Below are 21604 nucleotides of genomic sequence, written 5' to 3'. Positions count from 1 at the left end.
TTATAAAACATACAGAGTAACGGACTTTATTTATTTATTTTTTTCAAAATTCACTAAAAAGTCTATTTTCTGTCTTTTTTTTATTTAAAGAAAGACTGATATCGTTTTAAAAATATTGTTATAGGAAAATGTAACTTTATGTTAATACTGAAACCATCGTCACTTTTATGACGTATGTTTTGATAGCTTCATAAGACAATAATTTGACTTTATTGATAAGACAGGATACATCAGTTTAATCTGTCAAAACAAAACGATAAAAATCTCTGATCTAAAATTTGTTTTCAAATATAGAACAAACGGCACGGGTCATTGTTGTAGGGTTTTTCCCGTTCTCCAGTTAATTTGCACATACAAGATATTTAAGGTAAGTCAGTTTAAATAGTTTTTATCTTTTTTTTTAAATTTATCTATTTTTGTCATTATTATTATTATTTTGCAATTCTAATTTTCTTCTACTTAATTTGATTCCTCTTACTGAAATAGATTTATTCTTTGAAATTTAATTAAAGATAATTGTCTGTTACAAGTAAAAAAGGAATATCTAAACAATTTAATACTGTCTAATTTAGGCACAAGAAGATGAGAAATATTTTCATATAGGTAGCTATTAAGCTTTTGTTTCTATCAAATTGAAACATTCAAATCGAAACCTAAAACTTAGAAAAACTTACATTTAAACTTTTAAGAAACAGTAATAAAAAATATTGAAATTTGACAAGGTACAAACGTCGAATATAAGTTTATTTTTTTGTGTGGCAAATTACATGTTCATTTGAATGGCAGTCTTATAAAGCTAAGCTAACACATATTTTATATAAGCAAATATTTTATATTTAGGTTTCATTAGACAACTTTTTACATTATAACTAGTTACGCCAATAAGATTCTCTTGTCCGCTCGCCCAATACCCACATCTTACTTAAATTTTAGTTTGGTTTAACTTAAATACTAAACCAAAAATGCGCTATATTTTGAATATGTGTTGGTATCTAAAACTCTTAGAATTTTGCTTTGAACTTATTCATAGCTAGATGGACAACATATTAAGTAAATATATTGTTAACATGACACTAAAAACCGAGAGAGAAGCATTGATAAAATATAATGAGTTAAAGATGTTGTACGATGTTGAATGCATGTTTTATACGAATGTTTCAACCATTTCGATCCTTTAGAATAGCATGCATGCTTCCAGATTCATGCTAATTTTCATGAAAATTGTGAACATGACTTTATGAAAAATAAAATAATGTGAAGTGAAATAATGAAGAAAGTATTTTCACATTGCAATCGACACTTACAATCCGCGTAAATTACAAAATGTACAGAAAATACCTTACTGCATACATGCGCGGATAAATACTGCAAAATCAGTCATTATCTGCACAAAAATGTAAATTTTTACTTCAAGCTTGAATCTTCTCACTGTTCTTCAAATCTTAGTACATGTACATGTTTCTAATGCTAAATTTTTTTGAAATGTTTCGGCTCATTAAGAGGCAAGCAGCTTTAAACACGGATTTATATTACAATTGTAAAATAAATCCTTACTTTAAATAAGAATGCAGGCTTTAAATTCATCAAAGAGTATGTTGTATACCACATATAGTCTCTAGCTATAATACTTAACGAAGTACATGTTCAGTTTTGCTATTTTCTCAAAGGTTTCTAATATTGCGCAAACGCAGTCACTATAAAATTACAAACAAAATGTTTCTGTGACATCTAACACCGTCTCAATTGGTTTTCTATTGTTTTCCTTAAATTGTTGCAAATTACTATTGCCCGAAGATAAGGTCAGCTATGTCTAAATTCCAGTCATTAAGATAAAATAGATAAGCCAGCGTCTTATTACGATAAGGGTCCGTGCCGTCAAAACAATGTCGTAATAACATGCTATCGTAACGATAACAATCTCACTATTCTATCAGGGCATATTGTTCTTTTAACAAGCTTTTCGCGCGATATGACTGTGTATTGAAACGGATAAATGTAATGATAGCCCAATTGGCCAGAAACAATGTTAATCTTGTAACATGTGTAACGTTGAAAACGAATATCACTTTAAATGGTCTGTTCTAAGTAATATTCGTTATATTTAAAGCGCTTTAATTATTTTCTACGGTATACACTGAACTAATTATGTGCTCTCATATCAATGAAATTGCCAGAACGAGGATAGAATAAAATAGCAACATACATTTAGACTATTTAGAAAACAAAAAGAATGTCTAATGTCTAAACAATCAATTTATAATTTTAGTTCGTTACTCATCGATTTGTGTATTTTTTCTCCTTTCTTACAAAAAGTTCTACTATGCTATTGCAAGGTTATAAGTTACCATTCCAGACGTATAATTTCAAAATAAATTCATGGTTAAGGATAACAATTCAATTTTATTATTGTGCATCATTAATTGAGTCATTCTGAATATGTGTTGCCCGCTGTAGTTCAGAAATTCAGGAAAAGAATGTAGGTTTTTCTTTTCTTCCAAAAACTGAACAGCGCTTGAAACACAATGAAAGAGTATCATATATTTATCCCTCAAATACAACAGGGTTAATTGTCATAAACAGTTGATACAATACCTTGACTTTGCAAACACACAAATGTGTTGTTTGAGAAGCAACAGAAAATATACTTAGGTAATAGGTTACCCTGTTCAAATATGCTATATAAATAAAAGTGTTATATTGAAACTATTGTATGTTTACAATTAGAAATTGCATTTAAAGTAAATGATATCAAAGTAGTATGAATGTGATAGGAATATTATTTCAACATTTTTTTCATAACTCGTAATATTCTATGATGTTAGTTGACTGAACCAGAAGACAAGAAGAAATATGAACGAACGAATGAATGAATTAATAAAAAAAATGAATTTGAAAGAATGAATAAATAAATAAATATTACACACAAAATGAAGTGAAGTTTTCGGATTTTTACCAAGATTAAAGAATTTAACCGTGAAGTATTCTCGTCTGCAGTGAGAACAACTTATACAGCAACAAATTTTGAGAGTATTCGCATTGGCTTACCAAACGACAGGGGAAATTCAGGCCTATTATACAAGATCAAGGCATTGAGACGTCAACTCTCGTCGACTTATTGCCATGGTGATGAAAAACAATAAATTGCAACTAATTTGTTGTATTCTAACATCTCTACAACACGTGTTTGTTCTGGTAAGTTATGCACGAGGTAAGCTTTATGTTTCAAACTAAGTTAACTTACCATACGATAATTATGCAAATGTAAAGTACAAAAACGTTTACCAAATATTTTACTAATATATCTAGTAATAATAAAAGATTTCTACAAAGCATTTTTAAAAGTCTAGAACCTTTGACTCAGTATTGTCTGAATACTGTGCACAGTGTGTGCCAAACGAATTCAAAATGTGACCCATCCCTTATAATGTTCTCTAAAAAGGATGTAAGTATTTATATATATTAAATTCTATAGTAATCATTGTATTCATCGTAATGATATGACATTAATTTATAGCATGTAATGATATAAAGCAGTTTATACTCTTTGCTTTTTTAATGTACAAAAATCACAATGAATAAAGAAGTTCATTAACAATATTAGCTTTTATATATTTTTGCTGCAAAATATTTCAAATTCGAAATATACGTCGAAAGATTCGATTCAGCAATTCGAATTCCATTTTTAATTTCTAACCTTAGAAATTTTATGCTTTTTTTTCAAATGGCTATATAGTATTTTAAATTGTACCGTTTTTGAAAAGACCGTTTGTTTATAAACGCTTTAGAGTGAAGGTCCCCCATTAGAAGGCAATGGATGGCCTAAAAGATTGTCATTAGTAATGCATCATGGGATTGTGGATTTGAGACAATGGCAGGAAGAACTAGTTACTGTAGAAAACCAAACTGAGGCTCTTGCTCCAGAGTTAAACACACCTCCTGATGACGTAAAATCGAAAATAACTTATCATGTAACGGTGAAATTCAAAAAAATAAATTTGGGATCTTTCTTATGCATTATAGTGCCATTTATCACATTTTTTTATAGAAATTCTAAAATACGGAATTATATTTTGCTGATTATTGCTGGGTCACTTTAACTGGTGTTAAATTAAAAGAAAAAATTTCAAAATGCATAAAAATGAAAAAAAATAAATATAGAGAAAAAATCATTGGGGAAGCTTACCTTACCAAAGGAACTCAATGAGTTAAAAAGCATATAAAACAACTTGGGATTTTTTTTTACATATATCATGTAATCAGAAGCCCTTTTAAGATTTTTTAAGAATTTTTTTTGAAAAGAATTGCAATGTAGTTTGCACTTCGGGGTAAATTTGAAACATTTTTCTTTTGGGCCCTTTTTTCATTATTAGAGTAATTATTCGGAAAAAGGGATGACGAGTGATCAAAAATTTTTACAAAATTTTTGGGTCAAGACTAATGACTAAATTGGGAATTAAACTGAAAAATTTTTTAAAGTCCCTCACCTAAAAAAACCCTTTTAACCGCTAAAGATGAAACTTTTACCACCAGAAAAAAATGGGCCAGCACGCACACAGTCAGTCTGAAAAATTTTATATACAAAAAAAAGAGGAATATTTTTACTTTATGGGGGGATAAAAAAAACATGAGTGAAAAAGCCGCCCCACTTCGTAATGTATGGGTGTCCGTTACTAAATCCCCTTTAACTTTTTTGAGTTTTAAATCAACACAGTGCAAATCTTTTTTCACAAAACAAGTATGCACATCGTTTTGGGTTTCAGAAAAAGCAATTTTTTTTTCTTTCAGAAAACCAAAAAGTCAAAGCTGAATAAAAGATTTGTAAAGACCCAAAAAATTATGGGCCAAGTCTGTATACCTTTGTTTTATGACTCATTTTTACGGAAAATCAAAGTCTATAAGTTAAATAACCAAAGTTACTGTTAAAAAAAATTCGAAATAAAAAAACTTTTTTTTCTTTTTAAATAAAATTTTGATTTGGGGAAAAAAAATTTTATTTTCCAAAAAATTTCCTCAAAATAAATTACATCTCTATAATTTATTTTTGATAAAAAAAATTCTGAGAAAAACTAAAATCAGATCTTTTTGGGTTTAGAAATACAATCCCAACGATTTCAAATTATTTCCAAATAATTTCTGAAAGCGACACCACTCAATGTTTAATTCAGCACAATAAAAAAATTTTCGAACCCCCATTTTAATATGCTACATTGATATCAAGTTTGTTTCATTTCCAAACACCTTACATTTTATAAACTATGAAAAAAGAATAAAATTTTCGACATAACACGTTCATTTCAGCTGAAGCAACCCGCAAGCACATAAAAGAGGAAATCTTTGGACTTTATGAGTATTGGACCCACTTCCGGTTTGTGCCATGGAACAACAGTGCTGAACATTATGATCTTGGCCACTCAAACTACCTGATATTTGTGGAATACAACACGGCGTTAGTACTTTAAGTCATTGCTCTTCATTTTTGTTTTCTCAACGATTTATATAACGGACAAAAACAATCTATTTCTATTCTCCCACACGATTCATTTACAAGAAAAAGAACTTTAAGACAACAAACACAATACATGTATATACATATCCGTCGATCATAGGATTGACGATGGAAACTATTTGTTATGAGTTTAAACTATATGAAACCAGTTTAAATTATAATGCTAGTTATATTATAATCTTATTTAACTTGTTGAATTTCAAGAAATTTAAGAACATGTTGAAATAAACAGCTTTCGTTGTTAGAAATTCTAAAATTAAGAAGTCAAATGAATGCGATACTGGCAAGAATGCACATCCGTGAAAACAAAGCCTTTTCTCAACACTTAATTAGTGTTTTCACCCGAATACGCTAGATATTCATAGTACAATTTATTAGTATATACTAATTATCTCCAAAATAGAAAATACCATTACTATGTTCTGTACGGCAATATTACAGGTGTTGGTCATACTCCGGTAATAACGTCGTTCTAAAAGGACAGAAAATTTCCTGCTGCAAATATGTAAGTTTTTTATATTTTAGGTAAAAAAATGTATTAAACCAAATGAGCCGCGTCATGACAAAACCAACATAGTGCATTTGCGACCAGCATGGATCCAGACCAGCCTGCGCATCCGCGCAGTCTGATCAGGATCCATGCTGTTGACGCTTACAAACCCTATCACAAGTAGAGAAACTGATAGCGAACAGCATGGATCCTGATCAGACTGCGCGGATGCGCAGGCTGGTCTGGATCCATGCTTGTCGCAAACGCACTATGTTGGTTTTGTCATGACGAGGCTCAAATATATTCAGGCTAATACAGAGGGGAAGTAACATTGTTGCCGTAATGAAACAAATACCGTAACGGCGTTGGCTGCGTTGATACGATGGTATCAAACGGAAAACCAAAATTTCGAAGATTTCGTAGATCGTATTTGCTTAAGCATAAAAACGCAGCTTTCGAACGTATTGGTGTAGCTTTTCGAATTCCAATTATATTGAAATTGACCTAGGCATGAACATTGTTTTACACAGAGATTGTAACCGTTAATTTGAAATAAATGATAAACATTTCCATATTAATAGTCGTTTTGTTTAATTTTAACCCTTTCTAAAATCTGGACAAAGCGTGATCCTTTGGAAGCATTAATCACAACAAAATTACATGAAAATTGCAGACTCGGTTTGATTGAGTCTGTATACCAGGGATTATGAAAAAGTGCAACATTCCTCACGTCCCCCAGCCCCGTCTTAAGCGGTACTCAATTTTCAAGTTACTAATTTTATAGTATCAAAAGGCAAAGAACTAGACCTCGTTCATTTAAAACCAACAAATGTATCACGAATATGTTAGGCTGCCAACATCACGAACATATCAAGAATAACCTACAGCAATCTCTATGAACAGCCTGAAACAAGGTAACTTGTGATAATGTTAAGACTATCAACATTGTTAATGTGTTAAGGTAGATAAATACCTTTCTTTGAAGAAAAATACTGTATATACATGTATGGTTATGCAGCTGTGTTTTTTTCCACACCAGGATCGCTGCATTCATGAACTCGGACATGCGATTGGCTTCATACATGAGATTTCTAACCCATTGCGCGATGATTATATTCGAGTCAACTATCAAAACATTATGGATGGTAAAATAGTCACGTTATTTATTACATCGATAAAAACAACATATCCGAACTATCTAAAATTTGTTTGATCTTTTATTTTTACTGGACGTTCTCCTAGAAACCGTTACTATAAAGTAACATTTCAGCTTAAAACAAAGTACGACCTAAAACCTCAGTCTGTCCGATTAGATTTAGATTAATACAAATAATATACGTATTTAATAATATTATTATTCATTGGCTGTGAGCTCTATTTACAAACAATTATGTAAATATTCATATTATTCTTTATTAATGTTCTTGCACAATGAGGTGAAAAGCTATTTTTTATCTCTTATTTTATGCACGTTTTAAAATTTGTCTCATTTTTCAATTTTCAAATAATTATCATGTGTGCACAACAGGTAATATTCAACATTTTCGAACGACAAACGTAATGCTGTCTGCATGTAGATATAAGTTAAATTAAACTATTGACTCTCATTTCCAGGGATGGAGCCAAACTTTGAGAAAATAACAAAAGAAAAAGGTGTCCGTAATTTCGGATATTACGACATGAGCTCAGTGATGGGATACAACACATGGGTATGTTGATTATAGTTTCTTTTTATTGAATCATGTAGTAAACTCCGGTGCTTGTAATATAACATGAACTTGACATTCAAATTAGCATAGATAAAATGCTTTGAAATACAATGCTAACTCCACTCCTTCTCCAATGTGCTGTGTTAGAAATCAACGAAAAAACCGGCCAAATGGAATGATCAGAAATCTACACCCAAGTTATTGGATCAGACCTGCATCAAATGTTACAAAAATCTTCCAGTACATGAAAAAAAAAAATCCCCAGTGGTGTCCCTTTAACTGCTCCAACTGCTCGAAAGTTTAATAGACCTTTTAACCCGAGAACCGGATGTAGTATTTCGCTCATACGCATTCTGCGTAGAGCAAAAACAACAAAAACAACAAACAACCCGAAAGAAAACAATTTGATGCAATCTTAAAGATTAACCATAAGTTTAAAAGTTTATTTTGATAAATAACCGGTAAATGTGAATTAAGGTTTTCTAGTGGCATTATTAAAACTCAAAAAGTTTTAGATATAAAAGAATTGAGTTATTATGACCATGTTAGTTACAGGTTATACCATTAACAAAGTTACTAGAGTTGTGAAAATCATATAGATCATTTAAATGGAGTGAGAACAGCAGCGAAGATAAATTTTCCCCTTGTCTAACGCCTATATTGCACATAAGAAGTCATATTTCATATCATTTACAGAAACGCACGACCAAAAGGCCATTTAATCATTTTCATCAATCTTTGGAACTAATTTTTTGAAGTGACAAATAGTGTGGTCTGTATTAATATGTGTCACGATAAATAGGATAAAATGTGTGCTATTTCACTACCCATCTGTATGAAATGTTCTTAATCTTCTCAAGATTTTGGTAAATTATTTAAACATATGAGCCGCGTCACGACAAAACCAACATAATGGGTTTGCGACCAGCATGGATCCAGACCAGCCTGCGCATCCGCGCAGTCTTACCAGGATCCATGCTGTTCGCTATCAGTTTCTCTACTTGTAATAGAGTTTGTAAGCGAACAGCATGGATCCTGATCAGACTGCGCGGATGCGCAGACTGGTCTGGATCCCTGCTGGTCGCAAACCCATTACGTTGGTTTTGTCATGACACGGCTCATATTATGAATTTTCTGTTTGGCATTGCAGCCATATCGGATAAAGGATAAAATCAGGTAAAATGAAACCTATAAACATGTTCACGAACATGCATTATCACGTATTTTGACCTTTTTCAGAATGATAATTAACCTCGATTTCATATGTTATAAAAATCTCTTTAGTTTTTATATGAACGTTTCCAACAACAATCAAGTTGACCTATTTTCTTGCTAATTTCCACACTTTTTTTACAGCAATTATCTCAATATCAAGGGAAAACATCTTTTCAATGTCTTTGTATGGAAATTTTGGCCACAAAGCTATAAGGAAACATTTTGCGTTTCTTAAATTAAAAGCTATTTTATATAATTTTATGCGATGCTCTTTTGTCGTACGCACATTGCCCATGCTCCCAAATTTTTTTTATTTCCTGTCGATTTTTCTTATCTTAACGGACCGCGTCGTTAAAAGGTCTAAAAAGGCTTTTTAAGCTTTGATATCACAACATTTGCACTTCATTCTTTATTTCAGGCATTTAGCAAGAATATGAAGGACACAATAACTGTTTTAGACCCAGAGATCCAGTATTTAGTGCAACAGAAAGATGTCACAGTCTTCTATATGTTTTACGAGGCACAACAGTTATATAACATGAAAGGTACATGAAGCAGGACATTCCAAATAAAAAAGTAAAAATCAGAATTTAAAAGATTTCAGAACACGAAAAAATGATGAAAGTCGTTTACATTGGTGGTAGTGGGTAGGCAAGGCATAGTGCGCTCCCAACCCCACCACATCACCGCCTTTAAAATTAGCAGAATTCAACATGATTCACTTTCTGAAAAGAAATAAAGTTATATTGAATTGTGATGTTATAAAAGTACATAAGAATTAGATATTTATATCAATGATGTCCTTGATAATAGATGCTATAAAATAGTAATGATTTTCGTCTCTAACAGTTACGGTATTATTTATTTCGTTTGGTTGACTAGTCTTGTTTTTATTATTGTTCATAGACTCCGATAAGAAATATATAAAATGGAATATATGAAATTTACCGAAATCTCGTAGTATATATTGATAACGTTTTACCATATATTTACTTTATTTTTTTCCAGCGGATAAATGTCCAGACTTTAGTTTCACGTGCGACAATGGAGGTTACCTGTCTTATGTTAACGGAACATGTAGATGTCGCTGTCCAGACGGTTTAGATTACAAAACAAACTGTGCCGAACTTGGTAATATATCACATATACATGCTTTCAAATATGTGCCGAACTTGATAATATATCACATATACATGTTTTCAAATATGTGCCGAACTTGGTAATATATCACATATACATGTTTTTAAATATGTGCCGAACTTGGTAATATATCACATATACATGTTTTTAAATATGTGCCGAACTTGTTAATATATCAAATATATACATTTTTTCAATATGTGCCGAACTTGGTAATATATCACGTATACATGTTTTCAAACATGTGCCGAACTTAGTAATAATTTACATATGCATGTTTTCAAACATGTGCCGAACTTAGTAATAATTCACATACAGTATATCGGGTAAAAGTTTTCAAATGTGTGCCAAACTTGGTAATATATCACATATGCGTGTTTTCAAACATATGTCGAACTTAAAGATATTGTCTGAACCATTACCCTGCTGAAACCGAAGGGAATTATGAACCAGTACAGATCCAGGCCAGTCTGCGTGTTCGTATTTTTAGGTTCTTGACTGTTGGCAGATTAAAATCTATTTACTGAAATTTCTTAAACCTTGAATAGACTTAATCATATTCAAAGCTCTCAAATTCAGGAGGTTATAGGTTAAAGTAATTACACTTCGTATGTTAAATATGATAATGATAATTATTATAAATCAGTACATCTAAATTAGGTATAAAAACATGAGTACGAGTGTCTGACTTGTACCTTAACATACATTTATTATGTTTTCTTGTCGTAAATTTAATCACAAATTGGTAAATGAACACAATACATATTTAATTATATTATAATTTAGTATTTTGTTTCTAGAAAATGGCCTCACCGGAAGTGTTATATACCTCTCAGACTCTAATAGTCGTATTAACATAACGTCACCAGGATACCCGGATGTTTACAGAGGAACGTCTGCTTCATTTTGGTTCATTAAGGTATTCTCAAAATTTCTATAATTTGCCAATGACCGATTCAAAAGTAGTACATAATAACAAATAGATGAAGAATGATTATTTTTTAAGTTTATCAAAATTTTTTAATTGTAATCATTTGTGTGATGAATGAATCAAAATTGATATATTGTTTGAAAAACCATTAGAAAACTAATGTACTAACATCGCCATTACTTGTGCATCAAATGAATATAAATTTATATTGTTTTTGTAAACGAATCTATCAAAATTGATATTGTTTGTGTAACCAGTTCATCATAATTGTCATTATTTGTGCAATTAATGAATCAAAATTGATATAGTTTGTGTAACAAATGAATTTTAATATTTCTTTTAATGTAACAAATGAATGAAAAACGGATATTATATTTATATCGTATGGATGCAATTTGACATTATTTTTTTGTAATTAACGTAATGAAGAGTAAAGTGATACAACAAATATTCACGTACTTAAAATGCTGAAAATTACACAATATTGTTGTATTAGGAAAAAAACCCTCAAAATTGTAAACTGGTATTTTCAGGGTCCAGCTAAAAGCAGGATTGCATTAGATTTTGATCATTTTGATATACCATACAGCACGTCATGTTCAACATATGTCGAGATACGATTTGTAATGCCAGGACAACCGGGTGTAAGGTGTGTTTATAAAATATCAGATTCCTTTTGAAATTAACTCAAAGATAAAAGTATTGTATACAGATCGATCAGGGAAACAAAAACCTTGTTTTTAATCATTATTTCTAAAATTTGACACTATTTTCCTTTTATGCGGGTACTTAAAAGACTATTTCTTTATGTAGAGAAATTTATTGAAAGTTAGAAAATGAATTTATACATTCCTTCAGTTTTGAATCATACATAATTTTATGTATTTAATTATTACATACTTTTAATTGATTTATTGCTGATTCTTTAAGTGATTTTTCATATTTATAATTTTTGTTCTTTCATAAGAAAACAAATATTGTGATATGTTTCTGAAATATGAATCAATAGTTGCTTTCATTTGCCTGACTGTCTACTTATTTTAAACCATGATAATTTGCATATGGAGTGTAAGCCCTTTTCATTTATACCATTTTCCAGAATAGTTCTACATTTAGTCGATATTGATGAATAGATATTTATCAATTTAAAATATATGTGCACTGTTTCATTGCTCTTCTGTTAATCCGTCATTATACTTAATTACCACTACATTTATGATGTAAGAATTGTATCTTTGTCCAGTATAAAAATGATATTCATCCTCAATCACATCTTTCTATGCTGCATAACAATCATGCGATATTTCTTCTAATTATAGATACTGCGGCGATAAATTTAGTAGAACAATAGTCAGTCACGAAGAATTCATATCTATTACCCTGGTCGGCAGTAATGATGGGAGTCACGGTAAATTTGCTGCCAGATTACGCCTTATAAAAGGTTTGTTTCTCTATATTCATTGTGAATGCATATTGTCATGTCAATATCTAGGCATTAGTGTTTTTTGATGAATTTTGTTATCATGTTTTACTCAAAATTTACTGCGAATAGTACGGATGGGTGATTACAAGTCTACATGAATTACGTTTATGAAGTATTTCTTTGATGATATGAAATACAAGTATAACATTATAAGTTTAAAGTAGATGGCATAAGGTTCAAACAACGTTCATGCAATGTTTTTGAAACTATAATTGCTTATATCTCGTTTGAAGTTTGATTAAATATACATTTGCATCATTAAGGGTTCATGACATCATGTATCAATGAGCGTTGTGATACGAATTATGTTTTGAACTTTGTACATATTATTCTTTTTTGAAATTAAAACACATATGTAGTTATAAGCTTTACAAATGTTTTACACAGATGACGATTTATGTTATTCGGACAGCGGTAAAGATGCTAGTTATCAGGGGAAAGTGAATTATGCACGTAATTTTGAAACTTGCATTCCCTGGGATAGGGTGACTAACTGTACATTCAATACATTTAAGTAAGTAAATCGTGTAAATGTTCTCTATATGGAAAAATAAAGGGACATGAGAAGGGCTGTTATACCTTACGATAATACAATTCGCTACTTGTTTTCTTACAATAACAAAACATTTATATTTCAATGCACAAGGTTTGTTTAATAAATTCATGGAATCTGTTGATCACTTCTGTGAGCTTAAGATCTCAGGATATAGAATAAATACCGTCAGTTATTGAAGAATATGATTATTATGAGTTTTTTCGCCGAGTGTTTGTCTATTTACGGCATAAATGATGTATGTGACAGGCCTATCCATGGCTTAATTCTAAGCATATTCAAAATGAGTTATACTCAAAAAATGTGACAACAATATGATATAGACAAACATCATCTATATTTATTAAATGTTAACGGTATTATTCCGATATTCAAAACTATGATATGACGACATATTTATTTATTTAAGAACGAAACATCGGACAAAAACTGAACAATCTTTTTTCTTTACCACTTTCATCAATTTTAATTTTACATTTGGTAATAATTATTTCTACTTTATTTGATTTATTTTGATATGTGTTTTGACCTTTATTCTTTATTTTTCTATCTTATTTAAAGTTTTTTTTTGTTTTTAAGTGTTACATGGATGGATTTGGAGGGAAATTACTGTAGAAATCCTGGTCACGGCACCGAACCTTGGTGTTATATAAACGCGGACACATGTGCAAGGTCTTACTGTGACGTCTGCCATTTACGTAAGATGAACTATGTCACTTTAATGTCATAATTTTAACTAGACGATTTAATATACTTCCAAATAATTTTCTGTAATTTTTCATCTATCTATAAACATAAAACGATGTGACCTGATAGTTTAAAGTTTGCGTTCCTTCTTGTTCAGTACATTATGTTTCGTATTTATCAAAGGGCTGGCTTAACTATTCCTGCTTTCAAATAAACAAGGAGCTTCTTTAGCTAAGAGAGGGGCATTATGATATCAAATTGAAACACTTTATTGGATCTGTGTGTTTTATATTTATTAGACATACTCCTGTTTTATATCCTTATCTTTGACAGGGAATTGTTATGATATCTTTGACGATTGTAAGATACAGCTAGAGAACGACCAGCGGTTCTGTTCCAATGACCCGGAGGCCACGAGAGGATGTAGAGCGTCGTGTGGACTGTGTAATGTCACAGAGGAGGTCCCAGCAGGTTTGTTTCATTAATATTATTCATTGTTTGAATATTTCTGTACACATTTGCATAACTGATTAAAGTTCAGATCTACTTTTTCTTACATTTAAGAGCTGATTTTAATCAAATTGATCAAAAACCTGCTGTTGTTTATTTGATTTTGATTGGATGGAATGAAGACAAAATCCATTGAAACAATAGAATGAAGTATGGCAATCAAGAGTAAAGTGTACTCGTGTTAGTGTTCATATTGGTCTTTTAGTTTCATTGCTTTCGGAAGATACCAGTTTTTCAGTATATATAAAATGATGTTCCATCGGATCATCGAAATTAGAGATACCGACTTATTCGGTAATAATATACACGAGAGACAATGTTTCTCAATTTTCAATTATTTTGTTTTGACTTCTCTCGATTGACTTCAACTTAAATCGGACTATATATCTCCTTCGAGTAGTTTACAAAACCATTGTTTGGATATTGAAAAAGAATAATTTAAAAATAACTTTATGAAAGAAATAATGCATGTTTATATATATTTGCTAAAGAGCGAATGACACATGCACGAAATTATTGCTACACAGTTAAAACTCGACTTAAAATAGCAACATAATTTTATACCGTACATTTTATTTTACATAAACAATATTCAAGAGAAACATTCTATATAAAAAGTATTATAGCCATAATAGTATGACAACAACTTAATTTTACTGTTTTTAAATTTTACAAAAACATTTCATTAGATATAGATGATTGTTATACCCTTTAATATTTGTTTCATACCTGTAGTTTCGAATGTGACATGCCCATCCCCGGACAAGACTGTGACAGACGGAGTGCTTGTATCCAACAAAACCGTCTTCAGAGCTGGGGATAAAGCGATTTATAAGTGCAACAAAGCGGACGGTACCGGAAAGGGTGAAAGAACATGCACTGCACAGGGTTCTTGGACCTACCTGGGCTATGTATGCGATGGTACGTTTTCAATGAATACCCATTTTAAAATTCAATTAACGTAAAATTGAATGCCATTAAAATGTTTATTGAACTGTATTTTACATATTTCTTCGAATATATATTTGAAATTATGAGTTTCTGCATCTTATAAGCATGCTGTCATTTCGTGCATTATTCAATTTGCATCTTAGTTTAAACAACTAATTTTTAGCAAATAATTATGTTATCCATGACATTATGTTTTTAATTTAACTTATAGATAATCCAACTTGTACGGATCAACGTCTAGATTGCGGAAATCTTCTGGAGCGGACACCAACTTTGTGCATACAGTACAGTAAATTTGCTGGTCTAAAGTGCAAAAGGACATGTGGCATTTGCTCAAACATTCCAAAAGGTCAGGTTAAATCTAAAAAAAAAATTGTTTGCATTGAATTGCGACATTACTAAAGTAAGCAAGTTATTGCAATATACATATAGCTCGTATATATCCGTACCAGTATGTATTTCTTCATTAATGACAAAGGACCATGTAATGCTTCAGTTAAATAAAATATAATTTCTTCTTTGGTCTATTTTTTGTGTGACGGCAGTATATATGTATATGACTGACAACAATATGTATTTTGCCGACAAAACAATTTGCTTGAATGACGATACAATATATTACGTACATCCGGAGTGAAATCTCAATATTTTTTGTTTTAAACGACAACATATATTTGGTTTGCATCAAACGACAAATGATTGGCGTCAAAGAATATTTGGATAACGACAGAATATTGTTTTTAGCCCGAGCAAATGCCTTGTAAGTCGTAAGCAGCACGCCTCCAGATTCATACTTACACATTATCAATGACATTTACAACCGACGTAAATTACTAAAAAGAAGACAAAATGTGAAAAATAGCCCTTACTGCGTTAGTAACGCAGTAGAAATTTAGTTATAAATACTGAAACATTAGTCATTAATCGCACTTAACATGTAAACTATTACTTGAATCTTCAATATTTTTACTTTTCCTAAAATCTTAGTTCATTTTTCTTAAGTTTGATTCTATTTAAATAGTTTCGCTCATCTTGAGGCATGCAGCTTTAAGTGTTATTTGAAATGTTTATATGTAGATATGGGTAGTTGACGGTTTTCTGTTTGTTTTAGAGCGATGTAATGTTGAAGCTGTTATTGGTAATGTGACTGAAACTAGTACAGGGCCGTATAACGTCGGGGATGTCGTGAAATACTCATGTAACAAACAATATATTTATTCTTCTGGATCTCTGACAAGAGCATGTATGATCAATGCAACGTTATCTGGAGAAATGCCAGGATGTTCAGGTACTACCGTAATATCATAACAAAGGGTTCCGATTATTTTGCAATATACCGCAATTAAGACACTTTTGGTTAAAACACTTTGACGTATTCATTTTTATTGTTTTTGTTTCATTTTTCATTAATGACTGTTTATAATATAACACATTTTTTAGCAAGGGATACTTTTGAACTGGTCAAATTTGACATTACGTAAGGGTGTCATGACCACAAGCATTATTCCAAAATGTCAAATAGTTTCCCAGGAATGATTTTGTAGGATTCGCAAGACTGTTCGTATTACTTTGTTCATATTTGAGCCGCTTTTCGACAAAACCAACATAATAGGTTTGCGACCAGCATGGATCTAGACTTAGGATCCATGCTGTTCGCTTGCAAACTCTATAACAAGTAGAGAAACTGATAGCGAACAGCATGGATCCTGATCAGACTGCGCGGATGCGCAGGCTGATCTGGATCCATGCTGGTCGCAAACCCATTATATTGGTTTTGTCGTGACGCGGCTCATTTATATGTAAATATATGAAAATAATCACAATTATTGTTTGTGATAATGTCATATCGATGAAGAATGTCGTAACCACTAGACTGCTCGCGGCAACAGGTTCTAACCAGAACAAGGTCAGCTGGTCATAATAACGTCGTCTGCTCGTGGTCAGCAATGCATGCTATTAAGCCAGTAAATGTGGTAAAAGTTTCCCTTGAAATGATGATTTTTTTCCCAAATCGAAAGATGAAAACTCCATTTAAGATATTTAACATGATAATTGTTAATATCTTACGTTAGAGGAGGAAATATGACTTCGTATCGGGCCTGATCCTTTTTCATCATTGTATGTAATATTTTACAGCTATTGAAGATGTCGTCACTAGTCTAAATTCTGTCAATCTTAGGCGAAGGAAACGATGGACGAAGGGCAACGAAGTGTACACTCTCAGGTACCCATTTAAGTGAAATTATCTTACTATATATTTATTGAAATGTAATTGGGCCACGCAAAAGAATGCATTGTCAATATGTTAGAAATATCCTGAACATGTATTGGCCGATTGTCAGACACTACCATTACCAAGATTTTAAAATTCTGCGTTTGGACATTGCGTTATCATTTGCCCTGCTGTTAACACGTGGCTGTCCTTTAAAAAGTTTTATTAAAATTTCACAGTAAACAATATTCACAATATTCATATTGTGAGTAAATGCAGACTATATATAGGCCATGCTACCTTTAATTGAACAAATACTTGAATTATAGATGTATAATATAATTTTGATTTAACGTTAACGTTAACGTTAAGTTTCAAATATCCTTTTGGACTAGAATTAAACAAGCATTGTGTTGACTAATGCGTTTCACGTTTTCTCCCGTTTTAAAGAATATGACTATTTTCTTGCTTAATGGAATGACTTTATTAACACGTGATATTTTCCTCGGTATATGAGGTTTTTGTTTAGTTCCGCACTTTGTTTTCTCGTTTAGGGCACTTGCTTTCTTTTACTTGTGGACCTTACACCGCTTTTCATGGCACGAAAGTGTTACATTGAAAGTTCCATGTTAATCACTGTATAAACACATCTGTGGATGTTTCTAAATTCAAAATTTTATCATTTTATATGTTTAAAAGTTGATTTGTGCTTAAGCCGGTGCTAGGGGGCGTGGACGGTAACTTGTACCATGTACAGGCTCAATCAAACCGAGCGGCTTCAACATTTTCAATTTTGTTGTTGGGGCGCTCTTAAGTGATTTGTTGATTGACCAAACATCTTGAAAATGATATCTAACACATAAATATATCTATATTTCGTCTTTAAAAGCAAGTTAATACATTTCATTAACAGCAATCCATACCATAGAATAAAAAGAAAAGGGGAGATTATTGCTTGGCAGTTTTACAGTTTGTTTTCCGGAAGAGTTACGTTTCATGTTTGGAGACAGGCAGGTGATACAAACAGGTATAATTTAATTTTTCTTTACGTTGACAAAATGTCAAAATATATATTGTTAAAAAAAATGAACAAGTTGTATAATATATTAGTAACGCCAAGAACATAACATTCATTTGTCTATGTAGGTCCCTGTTGTTTTTTTATCCCGATTTTATTAATCTTTTTTGATGGATTTTATATAACAATACAACACAAAGTGTATTCAGAATAATTCGCCAATTTCCGCATCTGTTAAATGACCAGGAAAAAAATCAGTTCCAGTAAAAATTATGTAAGTTTGTCGAAATTAAACGAGCTATTTCTTTGGGCAAAACCTGAAGTTATAACCCATAAATTGATTAAAAGTGAATACTGAACTGAAATTGTAAATAAATAAATCATACACAACTTTGGGTCCTGAAACTGTATTCTATTTATCTTAATTACTTCACAAACAGCAAAAAAATCATTTTGATGTACTTGAACACTGCAAAAGATTTCTTTCTCTTTTTAGTATCTAAATAAATGCATGTTATTGTTTTGTAAATTAACATTTTGTTTGCTTTAACTCAGTTACAAGCTTTTAGGAAGTAATGAAATAGCCGCCACGTTAGAAGATAGGCTTGTGACAGTGAATGTTTCCCTTGACCAGAGAATATCTGTTCGACCAGGGGATTTCATTGGTAAGCAAATGTAAATGGTTGATAAACGACTATAGGGAATATCATTTGTAAGCTAAGACAGTTTGGGATTCTTCCAGGATTGAAGATTTAATAATTATTTCAGAAATTCCTCGGTATTTCATTAAGTAAATAAGATTTTGAAATTACTGGTACCAACAAGTAGATTAAGTAAGTTTAGATATAACATGATATGTCGAAGGATTTATTTAATGAAACTCGGCTTTTATATTTTCACTGAGACTACATGACTTCAATAAAATAGTTTTATCGAGGGTGAAAATAATGAAAATAATAAATGTTTAAATTTCAAAACATTTCCACAGTTATCGTATCTTTTCATTAATAGGGTTATACGTGCCGTCTATCAATCCTGGTGGAATTGTGTATGACAGCTGTAAAACAGAGTTTGAACCGGAGGGGGGTAACCAGTTAGTTCCGATAGGCATAGCGCCTTGGAGAGTCGGACAATTCTACAAAATGAAACAAACTTCAACATGTAAACTGTTCTCTGTCAGTGCTAAAATTGGACCGATTCGAACGATTGACATCAATTTATTAAAACAAGAATGGCGCAAATTTCTGCTTTTCCACAAATGAAACTTTGTTCATGACTGGGTACAATACATAATTATAGGGTGCTTTTGCATTACTGGTTGGAAACAAGAGAACGCAATGTATTAGAACTTTAACTAAACTGTGTTGGATTTAGCCTGTACAGTAAATCATTGTTATGTACAGATCTGCATGCTTGCCTTTTACAGTGATATATAGATAGGTAGATCTGAATTATATTTGTTCTTAGACAAATAGAAACACTTTTAAATGTTAAATTTTCAAAGAGGATATGAAAAAAGACAGTTCTTTTAGATGTTCAGCAGACCAAAGCAGGATAGTAAGGTGTAGATACAAATTTATGTTACATAAGTAGTACGTTCATTTTATTATATTTTTAATATTGTTTTGTAATTTTAAATTGCACTGAGAACAACTATAAATGAGTGTACAACAATCTTCATTTTCAAAACTGGACATCATCTAGAACTATTTTGTTCCGATAACAAAGGTACAAAAATTCTTAATAGAATTAGATGTTTTATGTCTGAGATAAATCTCGAGGGAATTTATTTACAATATTTGTAATATTTACATCTAACATTGTATTTCAAGGCTTTAGGTTTTAGAGTCTTTAATCTTTATACAATTTATATGATATTTTATTTTCTTAATATGTTTATAATTTTAGTATTGCTTTTTTCATGTATTGTTTTAATGAAGTATTTCTTAAGATTGTTCGATATTAAGTGTGCTTTTATGTATCTTAAAGGAAAAAATATCATGGTTAGTTTATGATAAACATGTGATTATAATGATATGATATAAAAAGTTATCAAAATACATTGTAACATTTGTGTAACAGCATCAACCTCGTGCAGGCTCAGTTACCCAGTGTCAAAGAATGAGCAGCAAAAGTGGAACATGTATAATAGTAACCATGTGTGTTATTTTCACTGAAGATACATCATATTTAAAATATTTGTACGAATAAAATGTTATTATAAATACGACTAAAGAATTGTTGTTTTATTTTGATGAAACAGATTTAAAATGTTTTGTCAGTAAAAGTTAAATTAGAGGCATAGTTTTACTTTACGGAAATGGTTTCCTGATCTTTTGAAAGAGATTTACATTGCTTGCTTAATTAATGTATTTCAATTTTAAAGTGATTTTCATTTTCCTTTTTTGGTCCTCGAACAAGGATTTTAACCGATGAAGCATAAACACGACAAACAAACAAACAAACAAACAAAGAAACAAACAAACAAACATAACAGCAGCTTCACTCTATTTATTTATTCAAAATCTCAAAATTAACTTAGTCATTTTTAGTAACATTGAACTGCAAGGAATTTGAGAAACACTTCTTGGTAATTATAAGTCAAAAGCCTATATAATAATTTAGGTATTCTTAGTAGATAAACTTAAAAAAAGAAGATTGTTATATGTCCAATGAGTAAAGTTACGACAGCTGTGATATTTAAAATACGCCCCTTTTAGCAATGTATAGGTCACAGACTTAACACGGTAATGTTGAAGCTTACATTGTTAGTATTAATAATGAAAAAGTGTAAATTGCTGCCGGTTCACAGTCAATATCTGAACAGGGGTATTGAACTTAGTATCAACATACATCAAGTGCTTTAATAAGGAATGATCGACAAAACTAAAGGGAAAGAAATACATTACAAACATAACGTCTTTTGTAATGGATAGGTTGTATCCCTTGGTGATCGGACACACTATATGGCATTCATGATTGAATTTTTGCTTTTCTTTTATTCAAATGTAGAGATAATAACCATGTATGTCAGAAAATCAAGTTTACATTAAATCGAAATAATTATGGAGTTTTCAGAGATAAATATCGAATTGAAGCCTGCTAAATATCTTGAGTTCATACTATTAAAATGTATAATTATGGTGAACATTCTTAAACATACAAATCAGGATAAAGTTCTCTTATTTTGTTTGTTTAT

The 21604-nt window shown here is 31.0% G+C and overlaps 1 protein-coding gene and 1 long non-coding RNA gene across 2 annotated transcripts; both read left to right on the top strand.

The window, feature by feature from the left end:
- The first annotated feature begins 218 nt into the window (after positions 1-218).
- On the top strand, positions 219-3951 carry LOC132734252 (uncharacterized). The gene is made up of 3 exons (XR_009626288.1): positions 219-367; positions 2995-3192; positions 3786-3951. It is a non-coding gene; the product is annotated as an uncharacterized LOC132734252 (long non-coding RNA).
- Positions 3952-4624: 673 nt separating this feature from the next.
- Positions 4625-20649, top strand: LOC132734236 (uncharacterized). Its single transcript, XM_060720940.1, has 20 exons — positions 4625-4649; positions 5299-5446; positions 5948-6011; positions 7036-7141; positions 7611-7705; positions 9339-9465; positions 9929-10051; positions 10861-10979; positions 11525-11640; positions 12311-12432; positions 12862-12988; positions 13589-13725; positions 14048-14185; positions 14960-15145; positions 15387-15524; positions 16287-16463; positions 17312-17399; positions 18301-18414; positions 18961-19070; positions 19417-20649. The coding sequence occupies exons 1-20, from the start codon at positions 4625-4627 to the stop codon at positions 19665-19667; spliced, it is 2511 nt and encodes an 836-aa protein (XP_060576923.1). The 3' UTR covers positions 19668-20649.
- The last annotated feature ends 955 nt before the right edge of the window (positions 20650-21604 follow it).

This window comes from Ruditapes philippinarum, unplaced genomic scaffold, assembly GCF_026571515.1.
Source record: "Ruditapes philippinarum isolate M1 unplaced genomic scaffold, ASM2657151v2 ctg723_1_1_1_1, whole genome shotgun sequence".
Taxonomy (NCBI): domain Eukaryota; kingdom Metazoa; phylum Mollusca; class Bivalvia; order Venerida; family Veneridae; genus Ruditapes; species Ruditapes philippinarum.
The sequence above is the reverse complement of the archived record's forward strand: the minus strand, read 5'-3'. Positions and strand labels throughout refer to the sequence as shown.

What these genes read in the sequence shown, in the direction of transcription:
- LOC132734236 (XM_060720940.1), top strand. Translation starts at nt 4,625, where the DNA reads ATGAGTGAAAAAGCCGCCCCACTTC. An exon ending in CTTCATTTTGGTTCATTAAG is followed by an intron (nt 10,980 to 11,524) that starts GTATTCTCAAAA and finishes TGGTATTTTCAG; the next exon opens with GGTCCAGCTAAAAGCAGGAT. An exon ending in CAGGCAGGTGATACAAACAG is followed by an intron (nt 18,415 to 18,960) that starts GTATAATTTAAT and finishes GCTTTAACTCAG; the next exon opens with TTACAAGCTTTTAGGAAGTA.